General features: G+C 43.8%; 1 protein-coding gene across 23 annotated transcripts in view; it reads right to left on the bottom strand.

Moving 5' to 3' along the window:
- Window positions 1-22,347, bottom strand: part of gphna (gephyrin a) — a 471,572-nt gene that overhangs the window by 44,325 nt on the left and 404,900 nt on the right. The window contains exon 25 of one of the 23 annotated variants that reach the window (XM_060933599.1): window positions 5,930-5,975. The exons of the other annotated variants lie outside the window; for them this stretch is intronic. Within the exon in view, the coding sequence (XP_060789582.1) occupies window positions 5,947-5,975 (29 nt within the window). The 3' untranslated portion in view covers window positions 5,930-5,946. The remainder of the gene's footprint in view (window positions 1-5,929; window positions 5,976-22,347) is intronic. 23 annotated transcript variants of the gene reach the window in all.

Below are 22,347 nucleotides of genomic sequence, written 5' to 3' on the forward strand. Positions count from 1 at the left end.
GAATATCTAAATTATTCAAAAACTTCATGTGTAAATACATTAGTGTACAAGTCTATGTAATATTCTTTAAAGATATTGCTTATCTCCACTGGATCGATTGTGAATAACTGAAGAATTGCAAATCTGTGGAATCATATGAGATGCTGATTTGCACTTCAGTTGGTAAAGGCCCGGTCACACAGCGCTTTACGGCTTTATCACGGCCAAAACCCGTCAAAAAGTGCTCTCCCGTGAAGCAGACGATGTTGTTCGTGTTGATGTCGAAGTTAAGACGTGTTACAGTCGATATACAGACGTGACAGGACGCAGGGGAAAATCGGAACGGCGTCGGACGCGGCAAAAAGTTTTGGACTGCTCAAAACTTTAGACCGCGGACAACCACGGCCGGCACACGTGGTAAAGACGTGCAACACACGTGAAAAACACGTGATAATCAGTGTCCCGGCCGTTATTAAAACTTGGGGAGACGTGGTAAGACGCGAAAGTTTGGCGGTCTATCACGGGCAGAGCACGGTCATCGGACGGGTGTTACGCGTTGGTATCACGGGATATAGCGTGTGTTTAGCGGCTTATCACTGAGAAATGGATTTTTCCGCGTACATAGCACTGTCTAAGCCCGTTAAACGACGTCTCAAACAAGTTCTAAATTCGATTGATCACTGTCTAATCACTTCTGCATCACTTCTGATTTGCGGCATGTAAATACCGTAATTTTCTGAGACCTCGGCACTTGCAGTCTAAATGTCAAGGGGTGAACATGAACCCTCAACGCTGTGATGTCCTCATCTTAATGCTCCAGCACCAACAGAACCAACTGATACAGGCTCAACATATCCTACCGCTTTTATATGCGCAGCAAGCCGCTCTTCCAACGACGCTGAGCCGCGGTTACCCGTGATTTGGCAGTGCTGCAGCAGTGAAACAGCCGCCGACGGCCATACCCCGTACAAAGCACGGCAAAGCCAAAATTGACCAAAAATTACCACTTACGACCACGTCCACCAGATTTTTGTATCTTTTTGTACGTGATATAGATGCGGAGTGCTGTGTGACCGGGCCTTAAGCTAACAAGTGGCTTGCTTTTTCTCCATGCTCATAGAAGTGCCCTTTTAACCAGAGTAGGTGTTTCTTGATTCTTTAGGTTGACAATCACATTGCATTTTCAGAGCAATTCTGTCTTTATATAATTCTGGAGTCAGGGCTATGGAATACTGGTGGTCTGTTTCTTAGTGTTAATAAGTTCTTGCACATTCTGTTTTCTTGCTTTGTGATATGGAGTATAACTTTCAGTGTCTCCCATAAAGTGGATGGTGATATTGAGTCGGATCTGTTAAAGAGCAAAAACTCCTCAATTTCCTGAGATATGAGTTCACAAAACTGTTTGCCTGCTAATAAGGCTGTGTTCAGTCTCCAAATATTGGGCTGTGTTAGATTTTGGGAGAAAGCAAAATCAAACTTTCTTTACAATTGGCGCATGGTCTGATTCCACAATGGCTGTATACTCTACTTTTTTTTTTTTTACAAGGAGGAGTGTTCTCATCTCATCTCATTATCTCTAGCCGCTTTATCCTTCTACAGGGTCGCAGGCAAGCTGGAGCCTATCCCAGCTGACTACGGGTGAAAGGCGGGTACACCCTGGACAAGTCGCCAGGTCATCACAGGGCTGACACATAGACACAGACAACTATTCACACTCACATTCACACCTACGGTCAATTTAGAGTCACCAGTTAACCTAACCTGCATGTCTTTGGACTGTGGGGGAAACCGGAGCACCCAGAGGAAACCCACGCGGACACGGGGAGAACATGCAAACTCCGCACAGAAAGGCCCTCGCTGGCCCCGGGGCTCGAACCCAGGACCTTCTTGCTGTGAGGCGACAGCGCTAACCACTACACCACCGTGCCGCCCGGAGGAGTGTTGTGTCAATAAAAAACAAAAAAACTCTATTCTACTGTATGTATGGTGGATGTGTGAAAAGTAAGATAATTCCTTTTTATGCGGGTCTCCATGGGTCAACTCAACCAGTCTCATTATCTCATTATCTCTAGCCGCTTTATCCTTCTACAGGGTCGCAGGCAAGCTGGAGCCTATCCCAGCTGACTACGGGCGAAAGGCGGGGTACACCCTGGACAAGTCGCCAGGTCATCACAGGGCTGACACATAGACACAGACAACCATTCACACTCACATTCACACCTACGGTCAATTTAGAGTCACCAGTTAACCTAACCTGCATGTCTTTGGACTGTGGGGGAGACCGGAGCACCCGGAGGAAACCCACGCGGACACGGGGAGAACATGCAAACTCCACACAGAAAGGCCCTCGCCGGCCCCGGGGCTCGAACCCAGGACCTTCTTGCTGTGAGGCGACAGCGCTAACCACTACACCACCGTGCCGCCCGGAGGAGTGTTGTGTCAATAAAAAACAAAAAAACTCTATTCTACTGTATGTATGGTGGATGTGTGAAAAGTAAGATAATTCCTTTTTATGCGGGTCTCCATGGGTCAACTCAACCAGTCTGATTCATGAATTCACAGAGAGCCTGGGACTTTTTGGAACATGCCAAAGTTTTAGGATTAGCATGATCTATATCTGGGTCAATAACAGTATTCATATCTCCAGCAAGAATGATCATAATTTAAATCTGGTATTATGGAAGCAAGTTTGTTAATGAAGCCAACATCATCCCAGTCAGGGGCATATATGCTTACAAGTACAACTGGGGTGTTGAAGAGGGAACCTGAAACTATTATAAATCACCCTTGAGGATCTGAGATTGTTTTTGATGGAATAAATAATATCCCTTTTTTTTTTAAATGAATTATTATTGCCCCCTGCGCTTGTGGGTTAAAGTTAGAATGGAAAGTCTGTCTAACCCAATTTTTCCTGAGTCCAACTTGAGCCGCTATGCTTAAGCTGCTATGCGTTTCTTGCAAAAATGCTCATTCTCATTATCTCTAGCCGCTTTATCCTTCTACAGGGTCGCAGGCAAGCTGGAGCCTATCCCAGCTGACTACGGGCGAAAGGCGGGGTACACCCTGGACAAGTCGCCAGGTCATCACAGGGCTGACACATAGACACAGACAACCATTCACACTCACACCTACGGTCAATTTAGAGTCACCAGTTAACCTAACCTGCATGTCTTTGGACCGTGGGGGAAACCGGAGCACCCAGAGGAAACCCACGCGGACACGGGGAGAACATGCAAACTCCACACAGAAAGGCCCTCGCCGGCCCCGGGGCTCGAACCCAGGACCTTCTTGCTGTGAGGCGACAGCGCTAACCACTACACCACCGTGCCGCCTGCAAAAATGCTATTTCTGTTTTATTTTTTTTCAAGTGGGAAAATATTCATGTTCTTTTAATTGGCCCATTCATGCCCTTAACATTCCAACTTACAAATCGGGTAGATGATACTCCTACTTCAGCCCTAATGTCATCTGTGCTAACAGTCATGTGGAGTTAAAAGAAGAAAAAATAAACCAGAATGTGCACCCATAGTAGAAAGGTGGCTAATCCTCAGTAAACCCTCCAAAATAATCATCATAAAAAATGAACAAAAATCCTGTCTCAGTACAAAGTAAACAAAAGTCAGTTGCATCAACAATTAAACCCAGCCCAACATTGAACATAACACATAACCCTTCTAAATTTTGATTCTTCCAGAAGTGAATTACTTCTTTACTAAACCATTCATTAAACTACAGGAGAGCCTTTGACCATTTCAAAGTGAAAATTTAAAACAATGTAAAATTAACCAGTATCATCAATTAACATTAGCCACGTCAATCACGGAAGATTCCGACAATGAACTTGAGCAAAGATAGTAAACAATAACGTAATGTGCTGTTGCCAACTGGTCACCATAACAACATACATCCCAGTTTAAAAATGATGCAAAGCAAACAAGTCAATCTAGTATTTGAGAGCAATTTCTCGTAGTAGGCTGGACATCATGCAGATTTACCTCAAAATGTTTGTGTTAGTCCTTTTATGCTGTCATTATCTGTCTGTGGAAATAAGTCTCCTGAAACACAATTCAGAAATCTTTTGTGCTAGTAAGCTAGCTCCTAGCCATAGCAAGCTAACCACTCTGCAAACCAGTTCAAAGCAAAGCTAATCAGTCCATCGGGTCTTCTTGAGCCATCATCTGTTGATCATAGAATGCCTTTGCTTCCTCCAGTGTACTGAATTTGAAAGTATTTCCTCCAAAAGTGACTTGCAGGCAGGTTGGATAGAGAAGCTGGAATTTTATTCCCCTGTTGTATAGTGCTTACTTGACATCGCTAAATTCCACATGTCTCCTTGATAGACTCACACTGAAATCTGGATACATTCTCAGGGTAGAGTTCTTTCCAAAGCTGGTGCAGAATCAAAAACCTCACTGCCCATGACCTCCATCAGCATGTTTGACATGAACGTAACTGTATCCTAATCCTCTTCACTGTCTTCCAGAATATTCACAATCCTTAAATTTGCTCTGCGAGAACGGTTTTCTAAATCCTCGATACAATCCAGAAGTTAAGCATTCTGTGTCTGCAGAGATTTGATAGCTGCTTCAGCTGCATATATCTTTTCAAAATTGCCCCCTGCTAGGGGTTCTGTTGCGTTCAAGCAACTTTGAAAGTTATTCACAGTCTCTCTTATAGCATTCACAGAAGCTTGCAAAGGGCCAACAGATTCCTGAATAAGGATGGAGATATCCTCGCTTAGACTGCTGCCTGGACAATTCTTCCACCAGTTGGTTCATGGAGATGCTGTCATCACCCTTGGAGGAGCATTTGTCAGCAGGGGAGACCATAGTAGCTAGCTTGCTAACACTAGTATTTTGTGTTGTCGGTTGGAGCAGAGGTTGTCCGTTTGTGTCTGTTGCTCATTATATGCTCGTGGCTATGTAAGCCTTTGTGTTCTACATTTTACTGCAGTTCAATGACGCTGAAGTTAATTTTCAGGAAAGCTGTAGACAAGTTTGGTTGGAGCTCTCCTCTTGCTTCCTACTCCAGCATGGCCCAAAGCAAAAGTCCTCATATACAATTTTCTTAAATAACTGATGGAAGATATTGAACTTTTTCACAATATTTAATTTTTTTGAGATGCGCGCGCGTGCACACAGACACACAAAGAGAGAGAGATATAGATAGACAGACACAAGTGTTTTACACCACTCGTATTTTTCATACAAACTACATCTGAGACATGAACATATTTTTCAATATCCTCACTCCTGAGGATATCGATGAATTGGTTTTGATAAATTTGTATACTTTGTTTGTGAATGTGTCTATATAATAAAAAGAAAATCACATGTTGGCTTTAAGATATGAAATTTATCTTCTCGTGTTGAAAAACTTGTATTACATCCAAAATATGACAAAATATGACAAAATACATCCTGGACCTGAGTGACATATTTCCCAATTTCATTTTGATGACATCACTCCCAGTGTTTCCCTGCTGACTTGATGCACAATGACAAAATGGTGAACCAGTTCAAAATTAAAATTCTTTTGATTAACTTGTGTATTTTTTTGTGGATGTGTCTATATAATTATAAGAATATTACACGGTAGCATAAAAATATGAAGTTTATCTTCTCGTGGTGAAAAACGTATTCACTACACACAGTGTGTGTGTGTATAATTTTTTTTTTTGTGTGTGTCTCCCCTCCAAGTACTGGAACAGCAAGAATGTCAGTTTCCATTTCCTAATAGTTACATCAAGATGTGTTAAACAACGCAGAACATGGCACCCTCAGTGGCAGACCACCCAATTCTAGTGAAGAAAAGTATCAGAACAGATAGTCTTTAAGCAAATTAATCACACCGAATACCTGGTTGCTGTAGAAGCAGGGACATGTTAAGAGTGTCTGCTATGGATAGAGAGGAGGTGGTTTGAACTGGGAGGAAATGTAATGATTCTCACCTGTGTCTTATGCCAGTCTACTCTTGTGTTTCTTTGTTTTCAGTGACTGCCAATAACAAGAGAGTGACTGAGTGAACTGACTCGTGGACCATGCAACACACACACAACACACACACACACACATGTTGGTCCCTTTTCTATTTGGTTGGGTTTCTGAAAGTGCGCTGAAAAAGTGCTGTGTAAATAAACTTGAACCTTGAGCTCCAAAATTCTATCTGGCTCACAAGTCTTTCTCTACACCCTTACATAATGGATTTTGGAAGACTCAGACACCACCATGGAAGCCTCCCAATTCAGCAAGATCATAAAGTCCCTTGCCAGCCTCCACCAAACCCAAAATCAACAACTGCATGCAGGAGCAGGCTGAGAGCAGATGGGCACTGCAGGAGCTGATGCAGCCCACTCCATCTCCAGCTGTGTTCCCTGCCACCATTCCATACATGCCACTCACCAAGCTGATCTCCACTGATGATCTGAAGGCCCTCTTAAAGCTTTTTGAGTATATGACAGCCGTGTGGAAATGGCCAGAGGAGGAATGTGCTCTCAGACACCCCCCCCCCCACACACACACTTTTAAGGAAGTAATTGAAGGTTCTGATAGAGCCATGAAACTAGATGAAAAGTGACCCATGGTACAAGGCACATTACTATTACATCACAAATAAGCAATAATGACTAATTTGTCATCGCTGTCATCGCAGCCGAGTATGGCGGCTGAAAGGATTAGCAGCACATGTCCTTGCTGCAGGGTCTGAGTGCGCCATTGAGCACTCCTCTGTTCACAATGCGCAGCTTCCTCAACAAGTCAGGTGTTTTCAAAATGTAGAACACCTTTCCGAATTGTGTTTCTCTCCAGACCTGTCTATCTGCTGCTAGTTGTTCCCACTCGTTAAGGTTGATTCCACGCTTTAACAAGGAGTGCTTTAGAAGGTCCTTGTGTCTTTTCTTTGGAGCAAAGAAAGAGAGCTGTGAGAAGTAGAATTGTTTTGGTCGGTGATAATTCAGCATTCTGTAGATGTGTCCAACCCATCTGAGCCGATGAAGGAGGATGGTTGATTCCAGGCTGGAAGAAGATGCTCAAGTACAGCAGCATTTGTTGCCAATTGATGTGCAGAATTCTTCTCAAGCATTCTTGATGGTACATTTGTAGTTGTTTTGATCTGCTTCCGACAGGTGACCCATATCTCACAGCCATAGAGAAAAATAGGTATGATGATGACATTGTAAACCATGATCTTTGTGTTGGATTGGATGTCATTTATTACAGAAAATTCTCTTACGGCGTTTGCTATAGGCTGTGGTGGCTGCACTGATGTGATTTTCAATTTCCATATCCATAGAGACATTGCTGGAGACAACAGTTCCCAGGTATTTGAAGCTGTTAACCACATTGAGTTCCTCACCATCGATTTGGATTGATGGGAGTCTGTAGGAGATGGATAACCTTGTTCATGCTGAAACATGTCAGCCTTGCTGATGCTAAGGCCCAGTGTACTATACCCTGTGACAAAAGTTTCAACAGTTCTCTGCATGCCATCCTCAGAACAACAGCAGACTGCAGAATCATCTTTGTACTGAAGCTTAACAATGGCTGTAAAGGAAACTTTTGTCTTGGCTTGAAGCCTCCAAAGATTAAAAATCTTGCCATTAAATCGGTACTGGATTTCAACTCTGTCATTAAGGAAAGGTCAAGCAAGCTGCAGAACAGCCTCCATAAATAACAAAAATAGGGTGGACGCGATCACACAACCTTGTTTGACACCAGCATTGACTGAAAAAGGATCGCTGGGTTTACCATCATGCAGGACAGCAGCAGTCATCTCATCGTGCAGGAGATGGATCATTTTCACAAGCTTCTTTGGATAACCATATTTTACAAGAATTCACCATAGAGTATCCCAATGAACAGTGTCAAATGCTTTTGTGAGCTCTATGAAAGTAATGTAGAGTGGGGAGCATTGTTCTCAGTACTTTTCCTGTATCTGCTGAAGGGCAAAGATCATATGGAACCACGTGAGGTTCTGAAGCCACATTGACTTTCTGGAAGCACCTCTTCGGCGAGTGGCATCAGACGATTCAACAGGATCTTTGCAAAGAGCTTGCCCATTGCTGAGAGAAGTGAGATTCTGTGATATTTACTGCAGGAAGATTTATCACCCTTTGTGAACATAGTCACGATTAGGGCAACTCTGAGATCAGGGGGAATTTGTTCTTCCGTCCAGAATCTCTGAATGAGCAAAAAAAGATGGTCCGTGAGTTGAGGTCCACTCAATTTGATCACTTCAGCAGGAATACCATCAGGTTCCAAAGCTTTACCATTCTTCAAAGACTTCAGTGCTTTTTCAACTTCCTCAAGGGATGGAGATGTGGCTAGTTCATGTCTTACAAGGTGCTATTCAAGTTCATCCAGTGCATTTGGATCCACCTGAGCATCGCAGTTCAGCAGATTGCTAAAATGTTCTCTCCAGCACGATCTAATTGAGTCAGGGTCCTTAACAAGTTTTGTTGGTGGAGGTCCAGGAGGAGTTGGCCCATGAGCACCAGGACCATAAACCATCTTAGTTGCTGCAAAAAAAGCACTGCTCTTGTGATTATCTGCAAGCTCTTGTAGTTCAGCTGCTTTTACCTGCCACCATTGATTCTTTAGTTCTCTAGTGCGCCTCTGTAGATCGGATTTTGCGTTAATAAGTTCCTGTCTGTGGGAGCGTGTCTTTGGATGTTGCTGCCAGTTGATAAAGCAGCTCAATATTGACTAACAAGTTTGAGAAGTTCTTCATCATTATCATCAAACCAGTCTTGGTGTTTTTTCCTCTTTGGTCTAATCGTCTTGGAGCACGCATCAAGAATAGCATTTTTGAGAGTGTTCCATGTAGTATCAACAGATTTCTCCTCCTCTAGGGCAGGGAGTTTATCATTTAGTGATGTCTGAACATCTTGTTTAACTGCAAGCTGGTTAAGGGCTTCTATGTTAAGTTTGAGCCAGAGGTGCTGTGGGTTCTTCTTCCGAAATTTCAGCCTGAAAACAGACTTAACCATACAGTGATCAGTGAGGCAGCTATCGCTGCCAGAAACTGCACGTGTGTCCGTCATGCACTGTCTTTCTTTCTGTCTAGTAGTTATATAGTCAATGGTGTGCCAATGGCATGAGCACGGATGTACCCTTGTGCCGATCTTTCACGCGAAATAAAATGTTGGTAATAACTAAGCTATGCTCTGTGTATGTAGTAAGTAGCAGGAATCTGTTCCGAGTTCATCTTACCCATTCCATTTGATCCTATGGGAGGCCACAAGTGTTTATCCCATCCCACATAGGTGTTAAAGTCACCAAGTAGTACCAAGTTGTCAGCAGCTGGTGTATCTTTTGAGGAGTTGATCCAGTGCAGTGTAGAAGGCTTCCTTGGCATCATCATCTGCATCAAGCATTGGAGCACAGGCACTAATGACTGTCATTGATTATGTGCCAGTTCAAGTCACATGACCATAAGTCATTCGCTAATACCTGTAGGTGGCTCCAAGTTTCCAATCAGTTTTGTACGTATAGCAAAATCAATCCCATGTATGTGGCGGTCTGATTTAGTGAGCCCCTTCCAAAAGAAGGTGTATCCAGCATCATCTTTGCACAGTTGACCTTCATCAGGGAACCTTGTCTCACTGAGGGCAGCCACATCTATGTTCAGTCGCTTCAGTTCACTGGCAACAAAAGCAGTGCGACACTCAGGATGATCCTTGTCCAAAGTCCTAACATTCCAAGACGCGAACTTGAGAGTAGTTTGGCCACACTGAGCTATCCAGTAACCTGGTCTTTGTGTACTTCTCGCTGTCGCCAGCTGAGACGACACATTGGCTACCCCGTATGTGGTAGTGTCCAGACCTCGCTCACTTCTCACTGGTGCCAGTGCATCGGTTAAAACCACGTATGCTGTAGCATGGTCTGTAATCTCTGAATTGTAATCCATTCAGCAGCGTGTGTGTAAATGGGACCGGGCGCACAACCGGAACCAAAACTTGGCCTTTCGACTTTCTGGATCTGGGGTAAGACATAGTTGAGACGCCGGGAAAGAAGAGAGGCTGCAGCCATGGTGCGCCATCAGAGAAAACCTCTGCCACACCCAGGATGAGGCACTGATCAGGGGCCTTTCCCCTATCCACTTGGCCTAAGGACTTGATCACAATGATAGCAGTGAACATTGCTGAGGGGCCCACCCCATCCACTTGATCCTGATGAGAATCAATACCATAGTAGCAGCAGTATTGTAACCCTGACATAGGAGGGCTTAGGAGTAATGCACTTTGCCCAAGGATACCCCAGAACAATGGCAACTAGGGGGTAGTGACATTCTCCCTCGAACTCCTGGACCAGAGCCTCACCACTGGATGCAGTTTAAAGTCTTGCCCAGGACATTACTAATTTGACAACATTTATTTGCTATTGGAGGAAGCCCAGGTTGCCACCCAGCAGCTGCCATCATGGACACAGTTGGAGTATCCAAGCATGCAGAGGGTTGGCCAGACACCAGAGGAGTCTGACGTTCCTGCAGTGCCTGTCTGCTCTCGGCCAGCTCCTGCATGAGGGCTTCAACATGCAGTTGTTGCTTTTGACTTTGGTGGAGGCTGGCAAGGGACTTTATGATGATTAAACAACTGGTGAAAGTGAGGTGCGTGCATGAGGATGTTCACAAGTATCCAGTGGTGCCAGTTATTACTCAATTATTGGGGCAAAAGTATCAAGTAGAGGTGGCGGTTAGTCCTCACCTCATCCATCCACTAATTCTTGGGACCAACTGGCCAGGGTTTCAGGTATTTGTACAAGAAAAGCTTGTGAATTGGACCTGCAGGAGTGAGGCATGGTATAGAAAGAGTTCAGCATTGGCTGGGGAGGCAGTTCCAGGGCTGTTGACCTCAGGGGGACATGGAGGGTGGGAAGGGCTCTGCCCCTCCACACTTTGCAAGGAGTTTACAAGGAGTAATTCCCCTCGGCGATTACTCCTTGGAGCAGTCATGCGACAAGACTCTGAGGCACACCTTTGATCAAGTGAGAGTCACTGCTGGTCAACAGATCCAGCTATCCCACCCGTACTTTTCAATTATTAAGTGTAGGTTATATTGAGTGATGCAAGACACTCAAACCAAGAAAGAGACTACCCAATTGTTGGCACTGAAGAGCAATAGGAAACCCCTGTTTCATGAACTATGGTTCCAATCCCATGGCTGTGCATGTGGAGTAGAACAAAACAAACTGTCAAAAAAATCCCACCTCAATCTTCTGAAACTGTGGAAAGAGATGGTTCCTCTGGCTCTGGTGGTTCCTGAGAGGTAGGAGCTGTGACCAGAGGTAGGCCTTTATTTTATATTATAAAAAGGCATCTCAATCCACCCCAGTCTCATGTGGAAACCACATCTCACTGTCCCAGAGCACAGGTTGCCAGAGGAATTTTGTTTTCAAATGTGTTTTCACATTTACCCATTCATGCAGAGCACCACACAGACTCCTCTGGGTGTGCCTGTACGCAGCCATCCATACTGAACACAAAAAATGTGGTTTGGGATGACTCAAGACTATACTCAATTAATCATGGAGTCCCACAGTGACTTCAGCATGGTGGTCTTGGTGACCAAGACAGACAGTTCAGTCCTTTTTGTATAGAACTTAGAAAAGTGAAATACCCAATTCCATGCATTGATGAACTGCTAAGTGCAAGCTTTTTAAATTAAAATTATTTATTTCAAAATTTCATGGACAGAATACTTCATCCACCCAATGCATATTATTTTGATGATATTTGCAGTAATGATTTGGCAGCAGCATTTACAACATCTAAGAGCTGTTCAGAGATCCTTGAGATGGATAGGACTCATAGCAAATTCAAAGAAGTATGCAACTGGACAGATGGAGATATGATAACTGGGCTTCCACTTGGGCCATGGGCAGGTGCGTTCCCAAACTGAAAAGACAACAGCAAATGTAGCCTACCTGAGTCCAAAGACCAGAAAAGGGTGAGGCAGTTCCTGGGGCTGGCTGACCATTAATGTACAGTGGTGCTTGAAAGTTTGTGAACCCTTTTGAATTTTCTATATTTCTGCATAAATATGACCTAAAACATCAACATAATTTCACACAAGTCCTAAAAGTAGATAAAGATAACTCAGTTAAACAAATGAGAAAAAATATTATACTTGGTCATTTATTTATTGAGGAAAATTATCCAATATTACATATCTGTGAGTGGCAAAAGTATGTGAACCTTTGCTTTCAGTATCTGGTGTAACCCCCTTATGCAGCAATAACTGCAACTAAAAGTTTCTGGTAACTGTTGATCAGTCCTGCACACTGGCTTGAAGGAATTTTAGCCCATTCCTCTGTACAGAATAGCTTCAGCTCTGGGATGCTGGTGGGTTTCCTCACATGAACTGCTCGCTTCAGGTCCTTCCACAACATTTTGATTGGATTAAGGTCAGGACTTGGCCATTCCAAAACATTAACTTTATTCTTCTTTAACCATTCTTTGGTAGAACGACTTGTGCACTTAGAGTCATTGTCTTGCTGCATGACCCACCTTCTCTTGAGATTCAGTTCATGGACAGATGTCCTGACATTTTCCTTTAGAATTTGCTGGTATAATTCAGAATTCAGTATTCCATCAATGATGGCAAGCCTTCCTGGCCCAGATGCAGCAAAATAGGCCCAAACCATGATACTACCACCACCATGTTTCACAGATGGGATAAGGTTCCCAGGCTGGAATGCAGTGTTTTCCTTTCTCCAAACATAACGCTTCTCATTTAAACCAAAAAGTTCCATTTTGGTCTCATCTGTCCACAAAGCATTTTTCCAGTAGCCTTCTGGCTGGTCCACGTGTTCTTTAGCAAACTGCAGACAAGCAGCAATGTTCTTTTTGGAAAGCATTGTCTTTCTCCTTGCAACCCTGCCATGCACACCATTGTTGTTCAGCGTTCTCCTGATGGTGGACTCATGAACATTAGCCAATGTGAGAGATGCCTTCAGTTGCTTAGAAATTACCCTGGGGTCCTTTGTGACTTCGCTGACTATTACACGCCTTGCTCTTGGAGTGATCTTTGTTGGTCAACCACTCCTGGGGAGGGTAACAATGGTCTTGAATTTCCTCCATTTGTACACAATCTGTCTGACTGTGGATTGGTGGAGTCCAAACTCTTTAGAGATGGTTTTGTAACCTTTTCCAGCCTGATGAGCATCAACAACGCCTTTTCTGAGGTCCTCAGAAATCTCCTTTGTTCGTACCATGATACACTTCCACAAACGTGTTGTGAAGATCAGACTTTGATAGATCCCTGTTGTTTAAATAAAACAGGGTGCCCACTCCCACCTGATTGTCATCCCACTGATTGAAAACACCTGACTCTAATTTCACCTTCAAATTAACTTCTAATCCTAGAGGTTCACATACTTTTGCCACTTACAGATATGTAATATTGGATCATTTTCCTCAATAAATAAATGACCAAGTATAATATTTTTTGTCTCATTTGTTTAACTGGGTTCTCTTTATCTACTTTTAGGACTTGTGTGAAAATCTTATTTTTTTAGGTCATATTTATGCAGAAATATAGAAAATTCGAAAGGGTTCACAAACTTTAAAGTACCACTGCAGGTATGTGCTTAATTTTCTGGACATAACCTGCAAGCCCCTTTTCCCCTCTGTACTGATCATGCACCAATGGCTCCACTACAGTAAACACTGTAACCTGAGAGTGAGTGATCTAGCTGGCAGAGCATTCGAAACACACACACACACACACACACACACACACACACACACACGCACACACACACACACACGAGAGAGAGAGCCATGCTGCAGAGTGTGAGCAAGCCACAAGTTAATAATGTGCACAGAGTTTTTGAATTTGCACTGAAAAAATACGGTGTAACAAAAATATGAGAAAGGAGCTCTGCTAAAACTCCTGACTCTTCCACCACACCCTTACACACTATGTACCAGTTGCATCTGCCAACTAGTTCCATCAGGAGGTGGTCCCCTGAAATGGAAGATGCCCTCAGAGACTGCTATGACATCACGGACTGGGACGTGCTGCTTAGCCCACACTGTGAGGACATAGAGGGGCTGACACACTGTCTGACAGATTACCTCAACTTCTGTGCAGACGTGGTGTTACCCTAATAACAAGCCATGGGTAACACAGGAAGTCAAAGCTGTCCTCAACAGGAAGAAGGCCGCCTTCAGGAGCAGGGATACGGAGGCGATGAAAGCAGCACAGCAGGAGGTGAAACGCTGCATGAGGGAAGCTAAGGACAGCTACAGGAGAAAGGTGGCGCAGAAGCTGAAGGAGAATAGCATGAGGGAGGTCTGGGAAGGTGTGAAAACCATCACAGGCCACAATACAAAGACCAGAGTCGTTGAGGGGACAGTGGAGAGGGCGAACGAGTTGAAAAATAATGATAATAATAATAATAAGCTAAATTTATATAGCACCTTTCAAGAAACCCAAGGACGCTTTACAATTATAGACAAGGAAAAAAGAGTGAATAAATAAAAAATAACAAAATAAATAAATAAATAAATAATAAATAAATAATAAAAAGTAAAAAGTCCACCAAGTAGGGGTCAGGATGTAATTCCAGTGGTGTAGCAGCCACAGTCCCACCAAAAGGCGCACGAAAACGAGTCCCACATCTCCAGCACCGCCGCCGTAACGCCGTCAGCAACATCGCGCGAACACCATGCCATGGATCCACAAAGCAAGCAGAGAAGCTCCGCCATGCAAAGCGCTGGTATGTCCAAACCGCCTGCACAGCCGCTGCGACACCACCGAGCAACATCGCTCAGAACATCACGCCAAGCATTAAAGCACAGAGCGCTGGACAACCACGATGTAAAATGAGCAACGAGCTCACTGCAGTCCACAGCTGGGAGCACAGGCATCACCCACAGCGAACCAAGGCCTGGAGGGAACCGATGCCCAAAACTGGGTCCGGACCTACACCACCACCGGCGGACAAAACACTCAAACAAACATCAAACTACACAAACACACAGAAAAAATAAATAAATAAAATGAAAATAGAAAAATAAAAATAAAATAAAAAAGCTCTGAATGACTTCTTCAATCGGTTCAACCAGCCCACGTCCCCCCCACCCTCTCCCTCACTGCAGCCATTTCTCCTTCTTTCCTCAACACACCTCCCCCCAGTCATCACAGCAGCCCCCTCCTCCCCCACCTCAACACAGACTCCTCTATGCATTACTGCAGACCAGGTCAGAGGTCAACTGAGGAAGCTTCACCCCAGGAAAGCAGCAGGCCCAGACAAGGTGTGTCCACGACTACTGAAGACCTGCGCTGCTGAACTGGGTGAACCACTCCAACACATCTTCAACCTCAGCCTGCAGCTGGGGAGAGTGCCAACCCTCTGGAAGACATCATGTATCGTTCCAGTTCCCAAAAAGAATTGGCCCAGTGAGCTGAACGACTTCCGAATGGTGGCACTCACTTCACATCTGATGAAGACGTTGGAGTGGCTCTTCCTCAGCTTCCTCAGACCCCAGGTACAACATGCCCAGGACTGTCTGCAGCTTGCGTACCAGGCAGGTGTTGGTGTGAAAGACGCCATCCTCTACCTGCTACACTGAGCCCACTCGCATCTGGATAAGGGAAATGGCACAGTGAGGATCCTCTTCTTGGACTTCTCGAGTGCCTTCAACACCATCCAGCCCCTATTGCTTCAGGACAAACTGAACAGGATGCGAATGGACCCCTGCCTGGTCACCTGGATCTCCAGCTACCTCACTGACATGCCGCAGTACGTCAGGCTGAAGGACATCACGTCTGACACTGTAATTAGCAGCACCGGAGCACCCCAGGGCACGGTGCTGGCCCATCTTCTCTTCACCCTTTACACCGCGGACTTCTGCTACAACTCGGAGCTGTGTCACATTCAGAAGTTTGCAGATGACACAGCCATCGTTGGGTGTATCAGTGACAACAGAGAGGAGGAGTATAGGAGCCTGGTGAGGGACTTTGCTGTGTGGTGCAACAGGAACCATCTGCAGCTCAACACCTCGAAGACTAAGGAGCTGGTCATTGACTTTGGGAGGTCCAGACCAAGTTCACGACCAGTTCTGATCGAGGGAGTCGAGGTGGAGGCTGTGGATTCCTACAAGTACCTCGGGCTGTGGCTGGACAGCAAGCTGGACTGGACTTGCAACACCAATCACTTATATAGGAAGGGACAGAGCAGGCTATACTTCCTTAGGAGGCTGCGGTCCTTTAACATCTGCAGGAAACTCCTGTGGATGTTCTATCAGTCTGTGGTCACCAGTGTCCTGTTTTACACCGTGGTGTGCTGGGGGGGCACCACATCCAAGAAGGACACATCCAGGCTGGACAAACTGATCAGGCGGGCTGGCTCTGTGGTCGGCATGAAGCTGGACACTCTGGTGATGGTGGCAGAGAAGAGGTCTATGGACAAACTATTGAACATCATGGACGATGCCAGTCACCCTCTGCACACCGTCATCAGCAACCAGAGGAGCCTGTTCAGTGACAGAATGCTCCTTCCCAAGTGCAGGACGAACAGACTCAAAAACTCCTTTGTCCCTCACGCCATCAGACTGTACAACTCCTCTCTGGGGGGGGGAGGAGGGGTAACAGGAGGACAGAGGATGGGAAGGAGCAGTAGCCTAGCCTAACAATAAGCAATACCAGACAATGCGCAATATAATGTGCAATATAAAGTGCAATATCTTTCCTGCTTACCCCCCCCCACACACACTTACCCTAACCCCACTTCTCCCCCCCCACCTGATTCTTTTATATTTGTATATGTAAATATTTAATTTATTTAAATTTATCTAGAAGTTTTCTCTATTTCTTTTCTCTGTTTATCTGTAATGATGCTGCTGGAATCTTAATTTCCCTGAGGGAACCCTCACAAAGGGATCAATAAAGTTTTATCTAATCTAATTATCAGTAAATGAAAGCTGACACTCATCAATTGTCTCATTTTCATCATCTTTTGATCTCAAATCCAAATGTCTTCAATGTATAGCAAAAACAAAATAAGTGACCTTGCCATTCCAATACTTTCAGAGGGGACAATGGATGGATATCTCTCACTCTGGGAAAAAAAATTAATAGACCACTTCAATTTTTTCTTAAATCAGCATCTCCATATGGCAGCCATTTCATTCCAGTGCCTGTCCTAGATCTTAAACATAAGCACCCCTCATTTTACTGAATGAAGTACTGATTAAGTGATCACCTGAATCAAATCTTATTTAACGGGAAAAAAGTATAAAAACCACTGCTGTGGCCATCCCTATCCTCTTGTAGTAGGACCAGTTTGGATGGCAAAAACAGTACTAGTAGTACCTTAAATTTAATAGGAATATAAACGCATCAATTCATTATGCCAAAAGGGTTAAAAAGAAAGTTTTGATTTAGAAAAAGAAGAGTACAATTATGACTTTACTGGCATAGGGATACAGTGAGCATCAGGTTGTTTCCATCCTCAAAATTTAAAAGATGACAGCTCATAAGAACAATGTCAAACAGCAGACATTGGGGACAACAACATGACAGACTAGCAGAGGGTGAAAATGACTCTCCACTGACCGGGATCATTTGTCAACTCCTTTGAATGTCACACAACAACCATAGGATGACATCAAGTGACTTACAAAAAGGATGGCAAATGGCAGCTGGGGTTAAATGCCTGGCAAGGATGGTTCGAAACAGGCTCCTCCATGCAGGGTTGAACTCATGCAAAGCTAGAAAAAAAGCCCTTCATCAATGAGAAGCAAAGAAGAGCCAAGCTGAGGTTTGCTAAAGACCATAAGGACTGGACCATAGAGGACTGGAGTAAGATCGTCATCTCGGAGTCCAATTTTCAACCATCACCTGGTTGTCTAATGGTTAGACAGAGACCTGGAGAGGCCTACTGTGTCTCACACCCATTGTGAAATTTGGTGGAGGATCAGTGATGATCTGGGGGTGCTTCAGCAAGGCTGGAATGGGGCAGATTTTTGTTTGTGAAGGACACATGAATCAAGCCATGTACAAGGTTATCCTGCAAGAAAACTTACTTTCTTCTGCTCTGACAATATGTTCCCTAACTCTGAGGGAAAATATTGTCAGAACATTGTCCAGTAGGACAATGCTCCATACCACACAAGCCAGGTCAATCACGGTGTGGATGGAGGACCACAAGATCAAGACCCTGTCATACAGTTAGGTCCATATATATTTAGACACTGACACAAATTTTGTTTTTTTACCTGTTTACTGAAACATATTCAAGTTATAGTTATATAATGGACATGGACATAAAGTCCAGACTTTCAGCTTTCATTTGAGAGTATCCACATTAAAATTGGATGAAGGATTTAGGAGTTTCAGCTCCTTAACATGTGCCACCCTGTTTTTAAAGGGACCAAAAGTAATTGGACAATTGACTCAAAGGCTATTTCATGGGCAGGTGTGGGAAATTCCTTTGTTATGTCATTCTCAATTAAGCAGATAAAAGGCCTGGAGTTGATTTGAGGTGTGGTGCTTGCATTTGGAAGATTTTGCTGTGAAGAAAACATGTGGTCAAAGGAGCTCTCCATGCAGGTGAAACAAGCCATCCTTAAGCTGCGAAAACAGAAAAAACCCATCGGAGAAATTGCTACAATATTAGGAGTGGCAAAATCTACAGTTTGGTACATCCTGAGAAAGAAAGAAAGAAAGAAAGAAAGAAAGAAAGAAAGAAAGAAAGAAAGAAAGAACTGGTGAACTCATCAATGCAACCTGGACACTCACAGAAGACAACAGTAGTGGATGATCGCAGAATAATTTCTATGGTGAAGAGAAACCCCTTCACAACAGCCAACCAAATGAACAACACTCTCCAGGAGGTAGGCATATCAATATCCAAATCTACCATAAAGAGAAGACTGCATGAAAGTAAATACAGAGGGTTCACTGCACGGTGCAAGCCACTCATAAGCCTCAAGAATAAAAAGGCTAGATTGGATTTTGCTAAAAAACATCTAAAAAAGCCAGCACAGTTCTGGAAGAACATTCTTTGGACAGATGAAACCAATATCAACCTCTACCAGAATGATGGAAAGAAAAAAGTATGGTGAAGCTCATGATCCAAAGCATACCACATCATCTGTAAAACATGGCGGAGGCAGTATGATGGCTTGGGCATGCATGGCTGCCAGTGGCACTGAGTCACTAATGTTTATTGATGATGTGACACAGGACAGAAGCAGCCAGATGAATTCTGAGGTATTCAGAGACATATTGTGTGCTCAAATCCAGCCAAACTGATTGGTTGGCGTTTCATGATACAGATGGACAATGACCCAAAACATAAAGCCAAAGCAACCCAGGAGTTTATTAAAGCAAAGAAGTGGAATATTCTTGAATGGCCAAGTCAGTCACCTGATCTCAACCCAATTGAGCATGCATTTCACTTGTTAAAGACTAAACTTCAGACAGAAAGGCCCACAAACAAACAGCAACTGAAAACCGCTGCAGTAAAGGCCTGGCAGAGCATTAAAAAGGAGGAAACACAGCGTCTGGTGATGTCCATGAGTTCAAGCCTTCAGGCAGTCATTGCCAACAAAGGGTTTTCAACCAAGTATTAGAAATGAACATTTTATTTACAATTATTTAATTTGTCCAATTACTTTTGAGCCCCTGAAATGAAGGGATTGTGTTTAAAAAAATGCTTTAGTTCCTCACATTTTTATGCAGTCATTTTGTTCAACCTACTGAATTAAAGCTGAAAGTCTGAACTTCAACTGCATCTGAATTGTTTTGTTCACAATTCTTTGTGGTAATGTACAGAACCAAAATTAGAAAAATGTTGCCTCTGTCCAAATATTTATGGACCTAACTGTAGCTAGCCCAATCTCCAGACCTAAACCTCCTTGAAAACCTCTGGAATGTGATCAAGAGAAAGATGGATGGTCATAACCCATAAAACAAAGCTGAGGTGACTGAATTTTTGTGCCAAGAGTGGCATAATGTCACCTAAGAGCAATGTGAAAGACTGGTGGAGAGCATGCCAAGATGCAGGAAAGCTATGATTAAATGTCTTGGTTATTCCAACAAATATTGATTTCTGAACTCCTCTGAAGTTCAAACATTAGTATTGTATTGTTTAAAATTGAATATGATGATTTCTGTGCATTATTGAAGGTCTGAAAACACTTCATCTTTTTGTTATTTTGACCAGTTGTCATTTTCTGCAATTAAATGAGCTAAGTGACAATATTTTTATGTGGAATTTGGGGGAAATGTCAGTAGTTTATGAAACAAAACAAAAAAATGTTCCTCAAAACACATACCGATAAATAGTAAAACCAGAGAAACTGATAATTTTGCAGCGGTCTCAATTTTTTTCTAGAGCTGTGTGTAAGTATATACGTCTGTGTGTGTGTGTGTGTGTGTATATACGTACAGTGGTGCTTGAAAGTTTTTGAACCCTTTGGAATTTTCTATATTTCTGCATAAATATGACCCAAAACATCATCAGATTTTCACACAAGTCCTAAAAGTAGATAAAGAGAACACAGTTAAACAAATGAGACAAAATATTATACTTGGTCATTTATTTATTGAGGAAAATGATCCAATATTACATATCTGTGAGTGGCAAAAGTATGTGAACCTTCGCTTTCAGTATCTGGTGTGACCCCTTTGTGCAGCAATAACTGCAACTAAACGTTTCCGGTAACTGTTGATCAGTCCTGCACACCAGCTTGGAAGAATTTTAGCCCATTCCTCCATACAGAACAGCTTCAACTCTGGGATGTTGGTGGGTTTCCTCACATGAATCGCTCGCTTCAGGTCCTTCCACAAAATTTCGATTGGATTAAGGTCAGGACTTTGACTTGGCCATTCCATAACATTATTCTTCTTTAACCATTCTTTGGTAGAATGACTTGTGTGCTTAGGGTTGTTGTCTTGCTGCATGACCCACCTTCTCTTGAGATTCAGTTCATGGACAGATGTCCTGACATTTTCCTTTAGAATTTGCTGGTATAATACAGAATTCATTGCTCCATCAATGATGGCAAGCCGTCCTGGCCCAGATGCAGCAAAACAGGCCCAAACCACCATGTTTCACAGATGGGATAAGGTTCTTATGCTGGAATGCAGTGTTTTTCTTTCTCCAAACATAATGCTTCTTATTTAAACCACAAAGTTCTATTTTGGTCTCATCCGTCCACAAAACATTTTTCCAATTGCCTTCTGGCTTGTCCACATGATCTTGGGGTGAATGGAGTGTTCAGGGAGGGGTAGTACCTCTGGCTGGGAGACTGTCAAGTCCTTAGGACTGTTCATTCACCATTGGTCCTCACCTGGCATCCAACTCTCACCTGTGGCTCCAAGAAGCTGACCTCTGGAGTGTCAAGTGGTGTATCCTGTTGGCTAACGTGTTAAGATCAGGGCACAGGCATCTGGCTAGCTGCTCTGTGTGTAGCCTACGTTTGCTTGCTTGGATGGTGCATGCAACAGTGATTCTACTCTGGCTCCTTGTTTTGATCTAAGTCACCTACACTGGCTTTACATTGAGCCAAAACTTTCACATCGGCTTTCCTGGGACTTCTCCATGGCGCTTAAATATTTGTCTGCCTATTTCCACTATTTGGGGAATAAAACATATAAATTCCCTGACACTCTGCTTGTGCACAAACATCTTGTGTTCCTGCGTCGGCCTAAATATATACATAGGGGCTCTGGATGGACGTTTGCTCGCCAACAACATCCAAACAATGTTGATTCGTTTTGGAGCTGGAATCGTAACATCAAGCGGACTGTCGTTGAGAGGCGCTCTGTTGACTTTACGAACTTGTGTTCCATAAATTTAGTTAAAACTTCACAGAATTGCCCTTCCTCAAGAATTGCACAGTTTGCTTTATTAAATGTGTGATCTCTTAATAAAAAAAGCACCCTACATTAATGACTTGGGGGCGGCACGGTGGTGTAGTGATTAGCGCTGTCACCTCACACCAAGAAGGTCCTGGGTTCGAGCCCCGTGGCCGGCGAGGGCCTTTCTGTGTGGAGTTTGCATGTTCTCCCCGTGTCCGCGTGGGTTTCCTCTGGGTGCTCCAGTTTCCCCCACAGTCCAAAGACATGCAGGTTAGGTTAACTGGTGACTCTAAATTGACCGTAGGTGTGAATGTGAGTGTGAATGGTTGTCTGTGTCTGTGTGTCAGCCCTGTGATGACCTGGCGACTTGTCCAGGGTGTACCCCGCCTTTCGCCCGTAGTCAGTTGGGATAGGCTCCAGCTTGCCTGCGACCCTGTTGAACAGGATAAAGCGGCTAGAGATAATGAGATGAGATTAATGACTTGATCACTGATGTTGGCATAGATCTACTATGTTTAACTAAAACTTGGCAAATACCAAATGATTTTCTGGCT

Source organism: Neoarius graeffei, chromosome 11, assembly GCF_027579695.1.
Source record: "Neoarius graeffei isolate fNeoGra1 chromosome 11, fNeoGra1.pri, whole genome shotgun sequence".
In the NCBI taxonomy this organism is placed as follows: Eukaryota; Metazoa; Chordata; class Actinopteri; order Siluriformes; family Ariidae; genus Neoarius; species Neoarius graeffei.